The sequence below is a fragment of the Asterias amurensis genome, chromosome 17, assembly GCF_032118995.1.
Source record: "Asterias amurensis chromosome 17, ASM3211899v1".
Taxonomy (NCBI): domain Eukaryota; kingdom Metazoa; phylum Echinodermata; class Asteroidea; order Forcipulatida; family Asteriidae; genus Asterias; species Asterias amurensis.
The window spans coordinates 4,048,805-4,072,542 of NC_092664.1; the positions used below are offsets into that span (position 1 = coordinate 4,048,805).

Sequence of the window (23,738 nt, forward strand, 5' to 3'; positions counted from 1 at the left end):
TGCACACACCAGAGTGCACACACAACTGCAGGTTGGAATGTCAAAATGATTGACTTTACGACGAATAATGGAACCGGTTATTCACGTGTATTGAAGTGCATTGAAACCGTTTATTCACGTAAAACAATAAACATGTGTCTTCTTGACGAATGGAAGAGCAAGGACATGCTCAGACCGCACATATCGTAACCACCACACTGTAGTGCTTCGGATTGGTGGACATGCAATTGGCGGCCATTACGAACTCATTACTTTTATAGGTACTTTTCCAAGTTCCAGCATGCTCCATGGTTCCAGCAACACGGACCTAAACTTCATGTTTCTTTCTGCTGTGTACAGTGTGTAGTGTAACCACCATAGCCATGCTGTCTCTACTCTATGTCGTCGTTACCGGCCTGAATTCTGAACCAACAAACTGTAGTTGATTGAAGCCGTGTAGCTAGAAAAAGCAACGGCCTTCATTCAGCAGCACCAGCGCAAGCAGCACAGACAACAACATGACAAGGATGCAGAGCTTCGTCCGAAAGTCTACGGGAAACTTTTGGATGGACACCGCGAGGCCGATACCATGAGGTCTGGCAACGTGTCATGGCCTCTGCGCCCCGCAGCAAGCATGCGTGTGCATGCAGGGACCGGCTGTGGGAGCAAGGAAGGGGAAGAAAGAGAAGAAGTGGTCGTCTCACTCTCACGTGAATCATCTTTGAATTCTACAAGCAAGAAGACTGAGCTGTTCCACCATCCATGCTATCTCATTCTTAGAGGTGAACTTGCATGGTAAGCAAATTGTTGTGTATTGTATCATTCAACTTCATTATTTTGACCCAAACAACAAAATTTCACCAAGTTTTTTGGCATGTATTTATTTGGATAATTTCCGTATGGCGCCACCACTTTTTCAATCATTTTTACAAAAAGGGATATATCAATCAGGTAAATTAGATACTATATTATTTTATTTCGAATGAAAAAGTGGTGGCGCCATACGGAAACTTTTCCATTTATTTATTTATTTATTTTTGGGAGGGGGGGGGGGTATGTCCTTGAGTAATTTTGTGCAGTATTTCTATTTTGTGTTTTAATTTGTTTATCTTATTTCATGTTTTTTTTTCTCCTGTTGACGTTGTTGGGTATGTATTTTTGATATCTTCTTGCTGTATTTATATCTGAATAAATTCAGTCTTGAAAGCAGTCAATATTTTAATTTGTAAGCATTATGCCATTGAAATTATGATGAGACAGAAGGAGGCACTTCATGTAGGCATGCAGCAGTGCCAGTGGTAGAAAATCAGAGCTATATCATATTGTTGGATTTCCTTGTACCATAAGGTTTATCGCGAATAGCAAAATATCAAGAGAGGGCGCTGTTGAACCCACACAAAGGTATAGGCGTTGCGTGCGCGAGTCGTAGAAACTGCATAGAATGGCGCCACCACTTTTTCATTTGATATGAAATAATATACTATCTAATTTACCTCAATGAGATATCCCTTTTTGTAAAAATGCGTGAAAAAGTGGTGGCGCCGAAAGTTATCCCTTCCCTCAATGCATTGCGTTTCTGAATCGCGATAAACCTTATCAAATAGGCCTCTAGTTTATTCATCTCTGAAGCTTGTCTGGTAGTTCGCTTTGTGTAAATCAAAAAATGCTTGCCCACAAAGAAATGTGCTGCTGAACAAAAGATCATCAAGAACTAGTTCAATAGCATACCCACCTCCCAACGGCTGCCGTCAGGAGGAGGGTTACATTATCGCAACAATCAAGAACATGACCTGTTGACCCATGACTTAAAAAAAAGGTTTCCTGTAGCTCTAGTCACCTCCTCCAAGGTTGTTAATTGAAGTCATTCATCCGTAATTTTCTTGGATTTCATAACAATTGTACTTGGCTTGTCCTCTTCAACTCATTGCATTGGATTTTGTTGCCGATGAAGTATTATGTTATTAGTTACTCCTTTATTCCCATTCATAATATGCTTTTTTGAATACCCCTCCAAGCCAAAACACCTACATTGTACTACACTTCAGCCAATACAGGACCAATTAAGGCCAAAATACATACATCAAGTTGGTGCAAAATCTTTACACTGAAACCCTTTTTTGTGGCTCTCAAATCTGTCTAATTTAGAATAATGTAGGCCTATTGAGGGCCTACAAAAAATTTGGAACTCGATGCTCTGTTTTCTCATTATTTAGTTGGGTGCACTCCTACCTAGTGTGAACGTGTACCTTGAATGGCGCCCTCTATGTGCAACATTTGTTTAGTCTCCAACTTTCCGTAGCTTCTGCATTATTTTGCTCCCCTCATCTTGACAGCTTTTGGGTGCACAGAACTGTGTCAACAGACCATGTGACATTTGTTTACAATAAAGTGATCTTGTGGGCAATTCCATGGTCAGTCGCAATACACTTTCTGTGTCATTTCTTGATATTGGTGCTAGTAGTTCTGTGTGAGATATTCTTTCCACTAAGTTTATAGACTGATTTGTACTTGAAACCAAAGGCTTTGAATTAATAATATTAGAAATGTTGCTGGCTTTGTGCTGTGGATGTTATAATGTTGTAAAAAGCGGCCAGTTGCATTACACAAAAAGGACAGTAAAAAATACACTTTTTTACTAAAAGTTTCCTCCAACTAACATTGTTAACTAAGTTTTACTACATGTTCAACACAGCTCAACGTAAGTATCCAACTGGATGGTTATACATGGTCAGCAACTTGAACTTTTAGGTATACATGGCAAAACCATGGTCAGTCGAATTACCGTTAGTCGCATTACACTTTTTCAGTCAATTTAGCCAAGCTGGAGCCCAAGCTGAGTTCTTATTTGGGAAAATTGGGTTCGTTCCTCTTCAACAGCTTAAACTAAATTGATTTCATATGTTAGTTTAGCTATATTTTCTTGAAGTTGAAAGAAAGGTGTGACACAAATTTGATTTTTGACGTCATGTCCATGATGTTTGCTTGAAATTTTCCTCGTCCATTCCAGGGCTTTTCAGTCGGGCAAGATATTACACTAGTCGTATTGATTTGTTCATAATTCCATTTGTTATAAAAGTGTGCCCCTGTTCTTTAGTATAGGTACCTTTAATAAAAAGTCAATAAAAATTTCGACAGTGCAATTTACAATAGAATTTAGAAGATATTTTCAAACTTCAGGCTGTGAACAAATCACAAATCATGCCTGCAGGCTGTTTTTAAAGCTATTGCAATTTTTTTTAACCTAATTATTATTATTTTTTTTGTAGGGGGGGGGGCACTTCTGGCCAATTAATTGATAACTGTAACCACTGTGCAATTCAGCCTTCAGTCTGCAATTATGGTGTGAATAAACCATTAGTAATAATTATATGAGAAATTATCAGTTACATAAAAAAGGTAACAGAATCAAAAAAGCATAAAGACATCCAATCCAACGCGCTCTGGGGGCACAAGTGTTGAGCCCCATTTGCTACGGTGTCTTCAATGCCTAGGTTATGCAGAAAGACATCGCAGTTGTTCATTTGTACAACAGAGAGCGCTACCAATTTTGATTCGTCGGATTGGTGTGATAGTGTTTCTTGATTCTTTTTTTCAACTATACTGTAATCCTTTTTCAGTGTCCAGGCAAAAACTCTAACAGGTTGTTGGAACATTGGGGTATGGCAATGTAGAACAGGCACTTCTGTGTGTTTCTTGTCTCAAGTTAGCCTCTTTCAGGGTCCAAGGAAAAGGCCAACAATTAACAGGTGTGTACACAGTTGGCATGGATATTGTGACTTTTATATGCACTTTAACCTCTGACCCATGAGGTGACCCTATTCAACCCATAAATTTGGTGTAATGTAATATGATTTTTGTGTCAAGTTTCTGCATACCATTTGATCAACCATCTCAGTGGGGGGGGGGGGGGGCTCAGAACAATTTTTTTTAAAACCCTTCTTGCACAGCTATTTCCACAGTTTGATAGCTCTGGGCACACTTTGTTCATCATGATCCTTGAAAGTAAAAGCTCGGAAAAAAAGTTTTAGTGTTTGTGCAAACTGCTGGACCTAAATTCTCTCATCACAATGAGAACATTGCTGGTTGTTATGGATAAGGATTACAAAACCAACAGGAAAAACTTTTTATTTAAAGATGATATATGCCCACTACAGGAGTTTCATCATGGGCCTTATTTCATGTACATGTAGCCGCTTTTAAAGGGAAGGTACACGCTTGGTAATTGTCAAAGACCAGTCTTCTCACTTAGTGTATCCCATCATAACAATAAAATAACAAGCCTGTGAAAATTTGGGCTAAATTGGTCATTGAAGTTGCAACAAAATAACGAAAGAAAAAACACCCTTGTTGGACGTAAATTGTGTGCTTTCAGATAAGAATATAAGACTTCTAGCTAGAAGTCTTTTATTATTTTAGTGAGAAATAACCTCTTTCTCAAAAACTGTGTTAGTTCAGAGGGAGTCGCTTCCCACATTGTTTTATGCTATCAACAGCTCTCCAATGCTTGTTAATGTTACCAAGTCAGTTTTTAAGTTGATATTTGTTTTGAGTAATTACCAAACGTGTACCTTCCCTTTAAAGCACAAAAAGTACAACAAAATTACTCTTAACTTACTGGAAACTTTATGCCCATTGCCTAAATGTCTGCTCATTTACACTGTAAAATACCCATTTGAACCCATTTTTGCTCATCACATTTGTAAAGGAATCATGATTCTGTGAAAATCAGTTTTTTCCCGAAACTTTCACTTATTATTTGAAGGATGTAGGCCTTCAAGGCAAATTCTCAATGTATATTTTGTTGTTAAAAAAGTAGACCCAAAACCAAAACAACCCAAGCTACGACTGTCGTTTAACTTTTAGAAGGAAAAGTGGTTTTGTGTGTGATGACTTTGAATTCTAACCCCAATTGGTTTGTCCAACTTTTAAAGAAATTAAGATCTAAACTTAGAAGTTGCATAATGTACACATCAGCTTGTTCTTAACTTGAAGTTTATGTCAAGTGTTGTAACATGCAATTTGCTTTGCTGTAAACTTCCTTGTTTCCTACAAACAAGTTGTTCAAAGGAGCCCCAAATAGAATACACCTGTTGCTGCATGGAAAAATATAGCAACAAAACAAATATTAGAAAAGTCATGCAACATTTGCTCTGCGAATAACTAGTATAACATTGAATAGGTACCGGTAATGTTGTATTTGTTTTCTCTCTGGAGTACATTTGATAGTCTCAATGCCATGGTTTTTATGTCAACTGATCCAGGCACTGTTCATATTGCGTGCGTTATTGACATGAATGATATAAGAGTAGTCTACACTTCCCACAAGGTAAAATCACAGTCAGTTTGTTTATTGACTCCGTGGGGGACAGACCTCGAGATTTTTAGGCTGGTCATTCAGGAATTTTTCTACCTCGTTCATTGCAAGAGATGGTGTTTTCTCTGTAAGGAGTAATTTTCAGACATCATGAGACTCTATGGCATGAGGATTATCGTGCTGGCCGTACTTGTTTCTTGCTGCCTTTATGCTGTGGAAGGTCAAGGTATTGTTTTCCTCACTGTGTTTTTGTTCAACATGAAATACTGTTGTCCACTTTTGATGGATTTTTGGTGCTGGGTAGAGTTCTATCTCCAGAGTTAGAGTGTGGGTGCTTGTGTGTGTTTTTCTTTCTTTTCTCGAAGCAATATGTATCATTGGTTTCTATGGAAGAGTAAGTTATTCCTATCTCGTTGAATTCAGTTTCCGTTATTGAAAGAGTTGAGAAGCTTGTATGGTCTTTCAACTTCACAGGCTAGACTATAACTTGAATGAAGTAACTGAAGAAGTTGTGACGTCATATGATGGCAATAAAATGTATTCATGAGTGTATAGTTCTTCAAGTTCTTGAGTGTAAAGTGTTCTCAACTAAAATTGAATTGCTAGTGAACTCAGAGCTGAAACTTTTTCTACATCTAGGCTTGTGCATGAAAAATAGTACGGTTTTCAATGGAAACACATAGACCTATAGATGTATTAATAAAAAATCTAAAATTATTTGTTAGGTTTTTTTTCTCTTTCAAACTGTCTCTTCAATATCTGGACGTTTATTAGCTCTGCAACTAAAATTAAATCAACATTCACGTGACATTACAAATGAGTAGGTCACGTTTCCCGACGGTGCCTGCAGTACATGATGGCATTCATGTAAATCTGACTAGGGCTAGTCATCGGAGGGTTAATAAGTATGTCATCATGATGCAGGTTGAAGTGTATAGCCCATAAGAGTAATAGCGCCTTTGACCTGACTCCCTTGCTGTGAGCATTAGCAGGGTTAGTGGCAGATGTTATTATTGTTAGGCTCCATCCTGTGCATTTTTGGACTTTTGCCAAAGTATGTCTTATAAAAATAGTGCACCAAAAAATAACAGCATCAGGAAGGGGCCATCAGAATATAGTCAATGTTTCAAAATGAAGCTTATTTTTTGCCAAAATTTCGGATGGGTGTGTGTCAAAAGAAATAACTGAAAATCAATGTTCAGATTTTATTTGAAAGAAGCCAAAATACCCAGCTGCCAGGATTGTCGATATCGTTCATGGTTAAAACTACAAAGTAAAAGTTGTTTGTTTCAGCCAGAAAAAGCATGGAAAGCTTGTGATGTTAGAGACCTTCCATCTGAAGTATTTAGTTCATTTGAGGTATTACTTTGCTTTCTCTGTATAGATTTTATTATGAAGACATTCAATAACAATTGTTGGGTGGGTTGGTGGGTCTGTGTGTCTTACTCAATGGAGAACACAAGTGTCATGACTGGGACTCTCACCCACCTTTTGCTGATTAGAAACACTCACTTGAGCTTGATTAAAGGATCACGTTGCCTTGGATCGGTCGAGTTGGTCTTTGAAAAGCGTTTGAAGGTGTGAGGTCTCAAAATCAAGCATCTGAAAGCACACAATTTCAGGTAACAATTGGGTTCAAATTTTCACAGGTTTTTTATTTTGTGCATTATATGTTGAGATATACCAAATGAGAAAACTGGTCTTTGACAATTACCAAAGGTGTCCGGTGCCTTTAAAAGCCACTCTTGGTATAGGGATTGAAGAAGAAAAGGTTTTTAATAGGAAAAATAATTCAGGAGAGCTGAGAGCAGGAACTGATATTCCTCTTAAAACAGTCCAGATTGTGGGATGGAGGGAAACATCCACCAGGCAAGGAGTGTATGGGTGAGAGGAAGCAGAAAGTTTGGTTTCATATAAGGATTGATTAATCTTACTCTACATGTAGCAGCTCATTTTAAACACTGCCCATCTCTAAGAGACATACATGTAGTTTGGTTTGAATTCCTGTGAAATACAGTGCCATTAGTAGACATTTCCTTTTTGGAGGAGTGTTCTCGATCTTAGCCTTGCTCTAGGCAGTCGCATTATTCACTCAACAAAAAAGACCGTCGCTGTATAAAAACCCACCCGGATTCACTGTGCGTAAAATGTGTGTACCACATCGCACGACACGATGCCCCGTACACTATCAGCATGCGGACGGCCTCCGCATGCGGTTAGTGGTCTGAGTGCGAATGACTTGTGTGCACAGTAAACCTACGATGTGACAGTGAGTATATGCGTGGGTAGTGCGGTGTGACTACACGCACCATGAACAGTGTATACGGGTGGGTTTACAACGGGGTCTTTTTGGAGCGAATAATGCGACTGCCTTGAGCAAGGCTATCTCGAGCTATGCTATTTGATGTATTGAACCATTCCCTCTTTGGGGGGGGGGGGGGGGGGAGGGACAGAGGATCTAGCTTGTGCCCCAGAGAGCCCCAGCCTATGTGCAATTCCACCAGTGAAAAAAAAATCACAGTATCGTAACATGAAGCTGAATTTATGTTTACAGCTAGCTGAGGTCAGTTACGTGTACATGGTTACTTCCACAAGAGAAACAAACCTGCTAAATTCTCTGTGGCTTATAAAGCATCAAATTTCACTGCTGAGTTAGCACCGGAAATTGTCTCTGCTTACTATTGGACTAAGCTGCAAAGTTAGCTAACTTTTGCATTCGCATCTAGTCAAAGATTGTCACTGTTTACAAGCTAGCTGCTTGTGTGAACATATACCCCATCACCTAGACTTGATTCAAGTCTTAGATTTCGGTTGTTCTTCTCAAAGACTTGGAACCGAGTCTACCTATCACCCTACCTTTAATGCTTTCAGTGCCAAGGTCGCACAATCAATTTTATGTATTAAAGAATGTCATCAATCATACAAGTATGACTAGACCCATTATTTACTGATGACTTAAGGCCTTTTCACACAAGAAAAATAAGCAGGGGGTCCTTGGTCTTAAGAACACAATGTTGTTTAATCCACATCGTGTGAAAGGTACCTCTGCTTAAATAGGCACGGGTCCCTGGTCTTTTTAAGACCAAGGTCCAGACCTCCGTCTTAAAAACACAACGTTGTGAAAATTATACCACGATCGCCCGTGTGTGCTGTGTGAATGGAAATTGCTCGCGTAACGAAGGACCCTGGTGTGGCTGGAGCTACCACGCATGCGCGCAAGAAGAAACACATGGTGCAAGAAAATCAAGATGTTCGACCCCGTTATATGAGAACATTAAACCTTTGAGCGTGTGCACGACTCCTTCAAGAGAGCAAGTTTTCAATGTTGACCTTTAGCACCACAAAAGACGAATGTTCTGAGACATAGGACATTGGTTTCTGCGCCGTGTGAAAGGTCCTGTTTGAGTTTGACCAACGTCCTTGGTCATGACAACTGGCACCGGAGACCAAGGACCCTAGTTTGACTTTGTCGTGTGAAAAAGGCTTTTGAGACAACCAATGTAACAAAGCAAGATACGTTTTGTTTTTTTGAGAAACAATTTTGTTCATCTTTTTACACAATTTCAAAAGTAACACACCCCAAAAAGCGGGGAATTTTTTTTTTTAATATTAGATTACAGTGCTACAGGTTTGCCAGGGTCCGCAATAAACAGGTGTAATATTACACACTGGCAGTATTTCCTTATTATTGAGACCACGCCTGGAGGAAGTACATGTAATTTGGTTACACTTCATAGCCTTAAGCCAATAGTATTGTTAGTAACTTCATGCTTCATAAAATGATTTCTTTGTAAAGCATGATACCACTTAAATAAAGTTCACACAAAACCAGCTCATGGTAAACACTTGATCATTTACCAGGACACGGAGGTAGGATAAAGCACATGTTTAGTAATTTCTTAAGATATATATTAGCATAAAAACTTACATTGTAACGAGTAGCAAAGAGCTGTTGAAAGTATAACATATTGCAAATAGTTACTCCCTCTGTATTTGAGACAGGTAATTTTTTTATTAAAATGAAGCCTTCCTCGGACTTTTATTAGGCATCTAAAAGCACACAAATTTGTGCAACCAGGGTTTTTTTTCTTCTATTATTTTCTTGCAACTTCGATGACCAATCGAACCAAAATTTTCACAGGTTAGTTATTTGATGCATATGTTGGGATACACCCAGGTGAGAAGACTGGTCTTGTTTGAATGGAGGAACATGTGTGGATTTAGTCTATGACTTTCTTTGTGCATGTTCTAGTGGCTACAGTGGGGAAACCTGCTCTGAAGGTGAGGAATGTTTTGACGGTTTTCCTGCCAAAACAACCATTTATTTACAGGCACTGGTGATTGTTAAAGACAACTTTTCTCACTTGATTTATCCCAACATATTCATCATCATTCTATGAATAATAAAGACGTGTTAACTTTGTTTTTCCGCTTAGGATGGTTGGGGCATTTCCTTACTATCATAGGAATAAAACAAGTGTAGTGACTGTGTTTCTCCTCCTATGATATTTTAGGCATTTCCTCAACTTTCCTAAGCCTGTTTATCGTTTTCCCCCTTAAAGGATAGGTTAGGCAACTGTAAGTGTTGTAGAACAAATATTTATTGAAATCTTGAAAAAAAAATCAATTAAATAAGGAGGGTTCCTTTTTAGAGAAATGTCTAAATACTATACAATTTTTATTGAGTCAAGAATAATTGTAATATATATGTGCCTTTTAAATTTGCCGATTTGAAATAGATCGTGTTGGTTCGAGTCCCGTTTGTGAAACTTGTGTCCCTGAGCATAATAATTTGCTTCTCTCTCGTAAATGGGTATCTGTGCAGAGGGCAGGGATGGTTCTTGTGATTAACTTAGCTTCGTACATGTACATAGCGCATATTTGTTGCACAGGCTGTATACTCCAGCTTAGTCCGTTAACAGCGGCCAGCCACCAACCCGGTCATTACCACTCTGTGAAGACCGGGTCTTTGCACTGTTAATATTCCCTTTATAAAAGATGATGATACAGTACCATAGATTCTGCTTTAATATCCTTGTCTGTTATTTTGTCTAGCTGCGGCTGGTTGTAGTCCAAATCCATGTCTTAACGGTGGATTCTGTTTCGTGTACAGCTCTGGTGGCTTTATCTGTGCATGTCTTCCTGGCTACACAGGAACTACTTGTGATATAGGTAAGTCCACATTGGCTGTGATATGCTTTTCCGTTCTGTAATGAGAAAAGGAAATGCCAATTTTTTCCAACGCAGTAATTTCCACAGTCCTCTATGAGTTGGGAAAAACGAAAATTGAAATTTATTTAACGAGGAACTGTGGCACACTCAGTAGCCACTGCCAGACACACTATTAAACGGTTTCTCTTAAGTGAAACTGGGTTCTTTTACATGCATTACACAAGACCAACAATGGACAAATCAGTAAGTGTCAATTGTCTGCCTTGAGGCAGGGTTCGATTTTGGGGGAAAAAAACAACAAGACCACAGGGCTTGCTGCTTTTTTGCTGGACCAGAATTGTTTTTAGTAAACTAAATCTTCCTGACTCAGTTCATTTGAAAACAAGCACTTTTGGAGTAAAAAGAGAACAACTATATAATTTGTCTTCAAACCTCAATAGAACTAAAAGGTATTTTGTCAGATTCAAAATCAACATTTGTTAACATCTTTTTTCAAGATATGAAACAGTGAGGAACTTATTTTCAATTGTTTTTGGGGTTGAACAAATAATTGACTAGAGTGGGATTTGAACCAACGACCTCTGGATTAACGTGCCGGCGCTCTACCAACTGAGCTACATGTATCTAGTCATATGTTGGCGGTGTCCCTATTTTGTCAATATCTTTATGGAAAGGTTTGCGGTAACACTATGTTATGACTATCTCTAATGAGTTGGGGTGGTTCTGAAAAGATTGGTTTCAACTCCTTTGAAATATCTTTGTTCGAGGGTGCCAGTCAGAAGCCATACAACTGTTACCGTTAACCGTTTTCAACTAGATAATACAAGATTTCTAGATTTGTCCAGTCAGAGTTATTGGCCAGACACTGAAACTACTCTCAGGAGCCTACGCTCAGGAGGGATGATTGAGAGAAAGTTTTAGGATCTGCAAGTTATTAATGGAAATATATCTTTTATCACCAATGTATGTTTGACTTGTGTAGATTCATCAGATGTGTGTGCATCTCAGCCATGTATGAATGGAGGAACGTGTTATAAGATAATTGGTACCTTTTATTGTTACTGTGACGGTGCCTACGCAGGAGATGACTGCTCAATAGGTAAGCCTTGTTTCACTCATCAAATCATTTTTTTTTCAAACAAAGTACATTGTTTTGGAAAAGATCCATTTTCATCCTCTATAGTTTTCAAAAAATACACCACGGAACCAACCTATAATAGTATTACCAAACTCAGTGCAAAAATGATTGACATGTATAATTTATTTCATTCAACGTTATGTTATGTTTGTCTGTCCCCAGGCAATCTCAACACAAGCCACAGCTTCTAGATGATGCCTCCATACATTATTTATTTATTATCTGCCTTGTAAAAAAGCATTGTTTATTGGTAACTCCTTTAAAACAGATTTGTGTGTACTGTTTTCATTAACCATAGAAATAAATGTAAGTTTGAATTGATTTGAAATGGGAAAAAACTTCTTTGGGTGTATATGTGAGTGACAGAATTTAATATTTGAATTGTTTAGAGTCAACTGCATGTTTATCTCAGCCATGTATGAATGGAGGAAGTTGTGAGGAGTCATCAGGTTACTATTCCTGTTACTGTCTTCCTGGCTTCACAGGAGATACCTGCTCTACAGGTGAGCCTTTCAGCCTAATCCAGAAAATAAATATATTTTTTGTTTTTGCCCTGCAAGTAAAGCAAGAGAAGCATAGTGTTTTCCTCGCCCTTGCAAGTCCGAATGATAATTTGGGAAGGGCTGCTTGGAATATGGGCTTTAACACTTGTTTGTGGATTGGTCGTGGGATCCCAAAGAAGCCTATTGTTATTAACCCCTACATCGTCTCCCTTAAGCTTTTATCAGCCATGAGAAATTGGTGGCATTTTGTATGATGTTTGTTTTTGTCATGCCATACTTTGCAACACATCGTAGGTGCTGTAGTTTTTGAAAAGTGAAAAAAAAAACAATTTCACCAAATAATTTTCACCCACTGAGACAAAAATTATGTTAGCATGTACAGCACATTTATGCAACTCATAGGGCCATATTGGTTAGACACTGGACACTATTTATGTATCTAAATCTGAGGTCTTGAAATCAAATTCGTGGAAAACTACGTGACTATCAACAGCTCCCTATAGACTGTGCAAGTCTCGCACGTAGCGAAAACGAGAACTTATTTCGAAAAAAAGTATATTTTTGTACAAAACCAAATTGTATTGAAATTGTTATTTGTTAAAAAATTCTTAAAGATTATTATTTTTAACGTACTTTTTGTACAATTATTATTTTAATTCGTTTACATAATAATTGTTTTGTTTAAATTAACGTAAATATTATACATTTATCGGGACGAGGATCGCTGTTCGACATCGACCTGGATGGTTTTTCTAACAAACCCCGTTTGTGACTCACGTCCAATTGGTGCGATCATCACATAGGTTCAGCGATAATGGGAACGTCAATTGGGTAATATTCTTAATTGTTTAGAGTAAACCGGAAACTGGAGGTCAAGTTTTTTTCTTTAGTTTTCTTCGTTAATTTGTTGAATTGATTTTACGTTTTTGTTTTTAATCACTTATTTTTACATTCCCAAGAACATATTCACTTTTTAGAGTCATAACTTATGTTAAACTAAAATTATTGACAGAACAAAATCTCCCCAATGTAAAACTCCATTAGGTTGGGACCACAATGGTCCCGGAAGTTCAATTTCTCGCGAGACTTGCACAGTCTATTGCCAAGTAAGTTGTTATGCTAATAATTATTTTGAGCAATTACCAATAGTGTCCACTGTTTTTTATTTTTCATTTTTTAGATTTGAGTATAAAAGATTGCATTGTAATTTATATTGGTATTTGATTTGTTACTAGATAACAATGAGTGTTCCTCAAGTCCTTGCTTGAATGGAGGAACCTGTGTGGATGCAGTGAACTCATTTTACTGTACATGTAGTCCTGGCTGGGTAGGATCTACATGTGCAGTAGGTAAGTGTGTTCTTGAAATGCTTATGTTGTTTTGAAACTGTTTAAAATAAAGTTATAATAAAGTTTGAGACTATGTCAAGACTGAATATAATCAACATGTTCTTTTGTCTCACTTTGATATTTTTTTTTCACTACACTGGCTCCCTGTTGAGCAACGCATCATTTTCAAACTCCTTTGTACAACATACCGTTGTATGACAGAGACTTCATCCCCGTTGTACTTGCAGAGGCTTCTCCTGCCGTATAAGCCCGTTCGCCAGCTGAGGTCCAGTGATGCCAACTTGCTTGCCATTCCACCTTCCAGGTTGAAAACTTATGGGGATAGAAGTTTCTCGGTTGCTGCCCCCCGCCTGTGGAACGACCTGCCTCTCACCCTTAGATCACAACCTGACATTTCTTCATTCAAATCCAATCTCAAAACTTACCTCTTCAGTCAAGCCTACCATTAATTTTTCCCTTGGTCATATTTTAGCGCAGTGAATAGTTTTCTAGATACCAGGGCTTTATAAGATTTATTATTATTATTTTTCCTGATTTAGTAATATATATATTTCAATCTCCAAGTTTCAGTGACTATAAAGTTTAAATTTGGTTAAAAAAGAAGAAGTTTGATTTAAAGGGAAATACAAATTGGGGCTTAGGCAGTGGACACTATTGGTAATTACTCAAAATAATTATTAGCATAAAACCTTTCTTTGTGACGAGTAATGGGGAGAGGTTGATGGTATAAAACATTGTGAGAAAGGGCTCCCTCTGTAGAGCCATAGTTTTCAAGAAAGAAGTAATTTTCCACGAATTTGATTTCGAGACCTCCGATTTAGAACTTGAGGTCTCAAAATCAACAATCTAAACTCACACAACTTCGTGTGACAGGGGTGTTTTTTTCTTTCATTACTTGCAAATTGAGCTCCAATTTTCACATGTTTGTTATATTATGCATATGTTGAGATATATTAAGTGAGAACACTGGTCTTTGACAATTACCAACAGTGTACCTTCCCTTTAACTTTCAATCCATACCTTACATTGTGGTGTGTCATGGCCTGGTGCTCTGGTGCTTGATCAGCAGAGTGTAGGTTCGAGGCCAGGTCTTTACATTCTTTAAAGGGAAGGTAAACGTTTGGTAATTACTCACTTGACTTACTGACTTTGTAACGAGCATTACAGAGCTGTTGATAGTATAAAACATTATAGGAAACGACTCCCTCTGAAGTAACGTAGTTTTTGAGAAAGAGGTAATTTCTCACTAAAATAATAAAAGACTTCTTGCTAGAAGTCTTTTATTCCTATCTGAAAGCACACAAATTCGTCTAAAAACAAGGGTGTTTTTTTCTTTCATCATTTTCTCGCAACTTTGATGTTCAGTTAAGTCAAAATTTTCACAGGCTGATAATTTATGGTTATGATGGGATACACCAAGTGAGAAGACTGGTCTTTGACAATAACCGTACGTGTACAGTGGCTTTAAGCAAGTCACTTATAACCATGATTGTTTCTTAAAATTTGTGAGGTAGTGCTTTCTGCTCTACCCGCCAGGCTTTCACCCCCATAGATGGTGTTCTAATATACATGTTCTATTATTTTGTTCAGCTGCTGCTGGCTGTAGTCCAAATCCATGTTTGAATGGAGGAACCTGTGTCAATGACGGCACTGGTGGTTTTCTCTGTGTGTGTCTCCCTGGCTACCAAGGAAGTACTTGTGATACAGGTAATTAAGTCCTTATTGGGTAAGTTCGTTTACATGTAGCTTCCCTGGGTCGACCCCGGTCTGCCGCGGTCGTTCGAATAGCTTTAACAGGGCTTACCTGGTCAGCCCCCAGTGCCCTGCTTGTGGAGTGGGTCACTTGGGGGTGACCTGAGGTGCATGCCGCCACCACGAGCGGGCGAGTGTGGTCGTTTGATAAGCTCTTGTCAGGGGCTCACCCAAGTGAGCACTGCGGGGTCGACTCAGGGAAGCTTATTGAACGTACCCATTGACTGTGAGGCACTCTTCTCTTCTTCAAAGGGAGTGGACACTATTGGTACTAACTCAAAATAATTATTAGCGTAAAACCTTACTTGGTAATGAGTAATGGGGAGATGTTGATGGTATAAAATATTGTGAGAAATGGCTCCCTTTGAATTGACGTAGTTTTCAAGAAAGAAGTAATTTTCCACAAATTTGAATTTGAGACCTCAGATTTAGAAATTGAGGTCTCAAAATCAAGCATGTGAAAGCACACAACTTTGTGTGACAAGGGTGTTTTTCTTTCATTATTATCTCGCAACCTCGACGACTAATTGGGCTCAACCTTTCAAAAGTTTTTTATTTCATGCATATGTTAAATGACAATAAGTGAGAAGCCTGGTCTTTGACAATTACCAATAGTGTCTTTTAAGAGGAAGGAAAGTGTAAAAGACAAAATCTTCTGCGCTCAATTATAAATAGATAGAGTCCTCGTGAGTGGGAAAAAAAAATGCAAGTCACATCTATTTTACACCTTATAAAAGTGTTAATAAGGAGCTGTGGCGCAATCAGCTTCTATTATATAAGTGTACCTGGTTCTTTTTCATGCATTACACAAGACCAACAAAGGACAAATCAAAAACGGCCACGGGTCTTGCTAAAATTTGTGGTGAAAATCCACAAGACCTCTCGGACTGTTGCTCTAAATTTTACTGGACCACCAGGCCAGGGCCCAATTTCATAGAGCTGCTAAGCACAAAAATTTGCTTAGCATGAAATTTCTTCCTTGATGAAATTAGATTTACCAACCATATTTCCATGTGATTTTCAGGATAACCATACAACAGCTGAACACCAGTAACTAGGAAATACAACAAAATGGAAATTCGGTTGGTAATCCTGTTTTTATCAAGGAAGAAATTTCATGCTAAGCAAATTTTCGTGCGAAGCAGCTCTATGAAATTAGGCCCTGAACAAGACCAGAATCAAAATGCGAAAAACAAATCTTCCTGGCCTTTAGGGTAAAACGAGAACAATGATTGTTTTTGTCTTCAGTACTCGATAGAAATGAAAGGTATTTTATCAGATTCAAAATCAACATTTGTAAAAATCTTTTCTTTTTTTCAAGATATGAAACAGTGAGGAACTTATTTTCAATTGTTTTTTGGGTTGAACAAATAACTGACTAGAGTGGGATTCGAACCAACGACCTCTGGATTAACGTGCCGGTGCTCTACCAACTGAGCTACATGTATCTAGTCATATGTTGGCGGTGTCCCTATTTTGTCAATATCTTTATGGAAAGGTTTGCGGTAACACTATGTTATGACTATCTCTAATGAGTTGGGATGGTTCTGAAAAGATTGGTTTCAACTCTTTTGAAATATCTTTGTTCGAGGGTGCCAGTCAGAAGCCATACAACCGTTACCGTTAACCGTTTTCAACTAGAAAATACAAGATTTCTAGATTTGTCCAGTCAGAGTTATTGGCCAGACACTGAAACTACTCTCAGGAGCCTACGCTCAGAAGGGATGATTGAGAGAAAGTTTTAGGATCTGCAAGTTATTAATGGAAAGATATCTTTTATCACCAATGTATGTTTGACTTGTGTAGATTCATCAGATGTGTGTGCATCTCAGCCATGTATGAATGGAGGAACGTGTAATGAGATAATTGGTACCTTTTATTGTTACTGTGACGGTGCCTATGCAGGAGATGACTGCTCAATAGGTGAGCTTTTTTCATTCATCAAATCATTTTATTTTAAAACAAAGTACATTGTTTTGGAAAAGTGTAAAGTCCGGTTCATACTTCCTGCGAATTATTCATTGCGAATGTGTGACGTCAACATTCGCTTCGCATTCGAATTCGCAGGAAGTATGAACCGAACTTAAATCCATTTTCACCCTCTATAGTTTTCAAAAAATACACCACGGAACCAACCTATAACAGTATTATCAAACTCAGTGCAAAAATGATTGACATGTATAATTTATTTCATTCAACGTTATGTTATGTTTGTCTGTCCCCAGGCATCTCAACACAAGCCACAGCTTCTAGATGATGCCTCCATACATTATTTATTTATTATCTGCCTTGTAAAAAAGCATTGTTTATTGGTAACTCCTTTAAAACAGATTTGTGTGTACTGTTTTCATTAATCATGGAAATAAATGTAAGTTTGAATTGATTTGAAATGGAAAAAAACTTCTTTGGGTGTATATGTGAGTGACAGAATGTAACATTTGAATTGTTTAGAGTCAACTGCATGTTTATCTCAGCCATGTATGAATGGAGGAAGTTGTGAGGAGTCATCAGGTTACTATTCCTGTTACTGTCTTCCTGGCTTCACAGGAGATACCTGCTCTACAGGTGAGCCTTTCAGCCTAATCCAGAAAATAAATATATTTTTTGTTTTTGCCCTGCAAGTAAAGCAAGAGAAGCATAGTGTTTTCCTCGCCCTTGCAAGTCCGAATGATAATTTGGGAAGGGCTGCTTGGAATATGGGCTTTAACATTTGTTTGAGGATTGGTCGTGGGATCCCCAAGAAGCCTATTGTTATTAATAGGGTTTAATGCGTAACGCAGTAAACCGATTTAACACCAGGAAATATGCATAATTATAGTCAGGTTGCACAGTCGGGGCTATAAGCGATTGGGATTGTCAGGGCGCATTCAGACGTGGTTCCATTGTTCTTTTCAACCAACCAAAGCAAGGCATTTGGGGAAAGGGTGCTTGTCTTTCTGGGAACCGTCATTGAATATTCTGCCACCGAGGAGTTAAGATAGATTGTATAGTTTCGCAAAATTCGGTACCTTCTTGGCAACTCGCTGGAAGTGGGAACCGCATTGATGAAATCCAAGTGATACCTGATGAGGAGGGCGAAGATGGGCGGCTACAGAGAGTGGTGAGGCCGATGGCTTACTAGCCGGGCCAATCGGGTGAGTCGCTACATTTTCAGACCTAATGCTGGGGCAAGTACAGCCCCAACAGTAATGCTAGTAGGTAACCAGAGTACCGTGAATACGGAAAGGTTTCAAACATCTAGTATGTATAAAGGGCCAATAATTGCGAACATCCCACAGATTAATAGTCAGGATATTTCATGGCCTTTACACGTAACTCGGGGTATAACGGGCCAACATTCTCAAAGCATGAGTACAGGTACACAAGGACAAGAAAGGGCGGACAATCAAAATTTTCTGGCAGCTTGCCGTTTAATATGAAAGTTAGTCAGAGCTTGTGTCGGTCAGGCCAATCAGGAATAAGTAAGCCTAGTACTTTAGTGTACAACTTGGCAAACTCTAGTCAATATTCAGGGTATTCCATACATAACAGGGATGGGGCATGTAGTAGGTTAGGAGGGACATCATCTTCAATAGAACTGGGCGGTGCCCAACTTTCAAATGCAGGGTGCAAAATAAGTACAGTAGGGAGCAGTTGCATGTGGGGGTCCATTGATTGCACAGCGGGCTCTTGAAGCATACCGATGGCGGATAACATGCAGCATATGAATTAACCATCAACTCCCTTTAATCCATTGATATCGGTTCGTAGCGAATTGGGCGAGGGCCAACCGCTAACCTTAAAATTTTTAAGATTATTCATAGCGAGTTTGTGGATTTTGCTGTGATCTTATAAAGAAGAGTGACCCTATAGTAGTACAAATAGCCTACCGCTAACCTTAAAATTTTTAAGATTATTCATAGCGAGTTTGTGGATTTCGCTGTGATCTTATAAAGCAGAGTGACCCTATATTAGTACAAATAGCGGTCAAGACACAATATTTCTTGCTGGCTGTAAACGAGGGGGATTTTATAATATGGAAAGATAATAAACACAGGCGTCCAATTACTTCTATACATTACATGGACCTCTGCATTTTTTGACTTATGTAGCAGTGTATTTGCGAGCTCATCTCCATAGAACACATAGAATTATTGAAATAGTGTCAGATCGTACGCACAGATAGCAGCAGCTCGTCCAATAAGGGGGGATGGCGCACTTTTAGAATGAGGCAGCAATTAACACCAGTTAGATCATGGGCATAATTGACGATGAATGATGGGCATTGCACGTCACAGCACCATGTGTTAATCAAGCTCTAGAACAAAGTGTACATAAAGAATAGAAGGGCAATACCAAGTTTCATTATGACCTTTCGGAATGATTGATCATTATTAGGCACTAAATGGCCAGCTTCCATAAATAAAGGGGTAGCCTATTGCATAATATTAAAATTAAAGACCTTTGCATCTTCTTCCATTTGTACATACGTATCTGGTATTTCATATGTTTAATGAATAGGGTGGTATAGATGGCCTTAGCTTTCGATCCAAACCGGACCTAGTTCAGAGGCATAAAACGAGTACAAACAAATACATATCCATTCATAGAAAAAGAGAGGGGAAATGGATTAAATGAAGAAAGATGCGGGAAAGAAAGAAGTGGGAAAATAACAGCCAATCAAAGTTTCTATTTCAGAAACAATTGGTGGCTATGAACCAATACGAGTAGAGTGGCGAGGACAAAGGAGGTTTCATATGAAAGGATGGATTACTGGACCATAAAAGTGGTAAATGCATTGTTCGTTAACAATGCAGGGAAACATGAAAGGGTAGAATTAGAGAACAAGTTGCATCATGATGCAATTAACAATGGTCAATTAATAGAGAAAAGCAAGATCAAAAGTACGATGGTATTAAAAATAGGTATGAGGGACCTGTGGAAAAAAGAAGGGGGGTTACTTACATGAGATAGTTATAGTAACAAATATATAGGACAACTTTAAAAAATTAATTTATACTTGAGTTACAGAATATAAACAACATTATAGTTCTCAAGCAAAAGTGAAGTGGGGGTAACGGGAAGTTATTTAACACCAGTGTTTATGTTTGGTCCAAAGGGCTTGACTGTCTTGAGTTGGTGAATCCAGTGTGATTCTCTATGCTTGCAGTTATATTTCATATGTTCATAAATTGCACAAATGGGAGGATCCCACGGGTAGTTTCATTGTTTCTAAGATGAATGAGGATTGTAGACGCTTGGACCCTCGGCAAGATTCAAGATGTTCCATTACATTTCCAGTGCTGAGCAGTCTGGTTAGTTTTTATCGCCAGTCTGCAAAATATTGAATTATTCGGTTGGGTCCTGAGGCGAATTAGAATAAATCTGCTTTATACTTGTTAAGTATAAAGAGTTACACGGTTCAATGGTTTGGCGGGAACATTGAATAAGACTGGGTGCGGTACCCAGGGTAAGGCTTATCTGGCTATGCTATCAATATACACATTAAAGCTTTGTTAATTTAGTCTTTTTTTTAGTCGTCATATAGTTTAAGTATCATCGGTAACAGTAGCAGCTACCATAGCTTAGCAGGGAGGTCAGTACTAGCTTGAACCTGAAAGCGCTGATTTGCATAGATCAGGTGTACGTTTCCAATATCGGTTGGTTTTTCGTATCTGGCGGTCAACACAGCACTGATGTTCCATGGCAATGACACGTTGTGTCGTAAAAATGTCGGTACAAAATGTAACGAACAATGGAGGCGGGCTAAACCGTAAATCTTACGTATATGAACAACAAAGGCGCATGATTAAAAATTATCAGTTGATCCGGTTATTCAAGTTACAGGGTGTAATTATTGTCAGTGAAGACGAAAATTCGGTCGTTACAAAAAGTAACAATCATTATAATGTGGGACTAAACGTACAGAGTATGTACATGAGATGAGAAGACGCATGATTAAAAATGATCGAGTGATCCACTTATTCAAGTTACAGGGTGTAATTATTGGCAGTGAAGATAACAATTCGTAAAGTGGTTACAAAAAGTAACCCATTATAATGTTGGATTAAAATGTAACATAGCATACACATGAAATGACAAGATGCATGATTAAAAATAGGTTCAATTACAGGGTGTAATTTTTACAGTGAAGACAAAAATGTTCGATGCAAACGTAGAAGAGTGTGAAGATGAAAAGAGAAGATGAATGATTAAAAAGGAATCAGTTGCTCCGGTTGCAGCATAGCTTGCAGACATCTTCATCCGGTTGCAGCATAGCTTGCAGACATACCATATTTGACCTATATGACCTTTATTAAAGTAGCATAGTTAATGTTTAAAGTATAATCAGCATATGAAGCTCTGCTGTTAAAAGCAGCATTCCTGGTTGCCCTTTTCGGTTATTCTGAGGGTGAGTGAGTTTACAACTCACGATGGCAAATTCCCGGGCGTTGCGTATTGGTGATATTTCCTTTAATCAGGAAGGGAATTTGCAAGTAGTTCTAAGATATTCAAAAACGGATCAAGTGGGTAAAGTTCAATCATTTCTATTGACAAGAATGCCAATACTTCACCGTTTGTACATTGAGGGGGACCCTATGTCAGCCAGACAAGTTAATCACATCTTAAAGTAGGGATTAAGGCCATCAGGTAAACCCCACACCCTTTTCAGTTCATAGTTGCAGGATATGTTTGGGGTTCGGGAGGAACAAATCAAAAGTATGGGGAGATGGAAGTCTGGAGCACTTGAATCCTACATTAGGCCAGACTTAATGTTTTCAATTGTCTAAAAAGGGGTAGCTTGTAGCAAGGTCATAAATAAGCAGTGTAGACAACCGCTTCTTTAATTAGCATATTGCTGTTTAAGATAAATAATCATTTACAAGATTGGTGAATGTTGAGTTGGTTGTTAACAAATTGTGTACAACATTTTCAACTACATACAAGACTTTGACAAGATAAAATATTGGTCAGAACAGATTACCCAGGCTGTTTTTCTTTGAATTTGTTTTTATACAGATGTTTATCGGGGACAGTATCATTCGCCACTGCAGCGGCACAGTGGTGGTACAGTGACATGGAAAGGCGTGTCTGGGGCACGCCTGGACGGCTGGGACTAGGCTCAGGAAATACGGCAAAAGGCGAGGTCCCGATGACAATAGTGTTACATCTAAGGACCAAAGATATCTTGAAGGAAAATTCGGGACAGATAACACATAGGGTAAAAGGGAGCCTAAAGATGTTCATCAATCCGATGCAAGAACGTGGGTACCGGGACAGTATCATTCGCCACAGCTGCGGCACGGTGGAGGTACAGTGACATGGAAATGCGTGTCTGGGGCACGCCTGGACGGCTGGGACTAGGCTCAGGAGACTCCTGGCAAAAGGCGAGGTCCCGACGACAATAGTGTTACATATAAGGACCAAAGATATCGTGAAGGAAAATTCGGGACAGATAAGACATAGGGTAACAGGGAGCCTAAAGATGTTCATCAATCCGAAGCAAGAACGTGGGTACCGGGACAGTATCATTCGCCACAGCAGCGACACAGTGGTGGTACAGTGGCATGGAAAGACGTGTCTGGGGCACGCCTGGACGGCTGGTACTAGGCTCAGGAGATACCTGGCAAAAGGCGAGGTCCCGACGACAATAGTGTTATATCTAGGGACCAAAGATATCTCGAAGGAAAATTCGGGACAGAGTAGACATAGGGTAAAGAGAGCCTAAAGGTAATTAGGAACATCCTACCCAACACACGGTTAATTTGGTCAGACATTTTGTTAAGGGTTAAGTATCAAGGTAAAGTTAAATGAGGGCAGAAAAACGCTGCACTTGGGATTTAAATATGTATGCAAAGAAGATACTTCGGGAGATGCAAAACGCACCTGTTATAAAACAACCCCATCTCATTAACCCTTCCCGGAAGGTGCGTACTGGCAAGACATGATTCATTTGGTTCCATCAGAATTTATCAGACGGGTTGAGGTTCTCCACTTCACACTCGGAGAAAGTTTTGTAAAAAAAAAAAAAAAAAAAAAAAAAAGGGGGGGGGGGGGTGTTTGGGCAAATTTTGATATCAAAATTTGCTTTGGCGGTAAGTTTAGGTTGTTCCTATAAACAAGAAGCTAATAGGCATTGTAGCCTGTGAGGAAGTGGTAAATTAATTTATGTGAATTGATATGGATAAATATGGTGGTAATAAAATGATGTGATTGTATATAAAGAAGTAGATTAGTTTGGTACCTTCTTGGCAACTCGCTGGAAGTGGGAACCTCATTGACCCGGAGTTTTCTCCAGTCAATGAGTGCATTTATAATTATAATAATTTATAATAATAATTTAATTATAATAATTGTAATTAGTCTGGTACCTTCTTTGGCAAATCGCCGAGAAGTGGGAACCTTTGCGGATTGGAAATTTACCGTTCGCAAAGTGAGGAATTGGGACCCTTTGCGAATTGGTCTCAAAGTGTAATATAATGGGAACTGGTATACTTCTTTATGAGTGTGGATATCACTGGATGGAATTAAATAAAGGGAAATCCCTTATA

The 23,738-nt window shown here is 38.7% G+C and overlaps 1 protein-coding gene across 4 annotated transcripts in view; it reads left to right on the top strand.

Annotated features, from left to right (window-relative positions):
• The first annotated feature begins 666 nt into the window (after positions 1-666).
• LOC139949636 (uncharacterized) overlaps positions 667-23,738 on the top strand; it is a 44,332-nt gene continuing 21,260 nt past the window's right edge. For 3 of the 4 annotated variants that reach the window (XM_071948082.1, XM_071948081.1, XM_071948083.1), the window contains exons 1-8: positions 5,244-5,519; positions 10,349-10,465; positions 11,448-11,564; positions 11,993-12,106; positions 13,342-13,455; positions 15,046-15,162; positions 17,014-17,130; positions 17,659-17,772. In XM_071948082.1, coding sequence (XP_071804183.1) covers positions 5,444-5,519; positions 10,349-10,465; positions 11,448-11,564; positions 11,993-12,106; positions 13,342-13,455; positions 15,046-15,162; positions 17,014-17,130; positions 17,659-17,772 — 886 coding nt within the window. In that variant the 5' untranslated portion in view covers positions 5,244-5,443. Of the gene's footprint in view, positions 775-5,243; positions 5,520-10,348; positions 10,466-11,447; positions 11,565-11,992; positions 12,107-13,341; positions 13,456-15,045; positions 15,163-17,013; positions 17,131-17,658; positions 17,773-23,738 lie in introns of those variants that run through there. The other variant, XM_071948084.1, reaches the window with a different exon arrangement.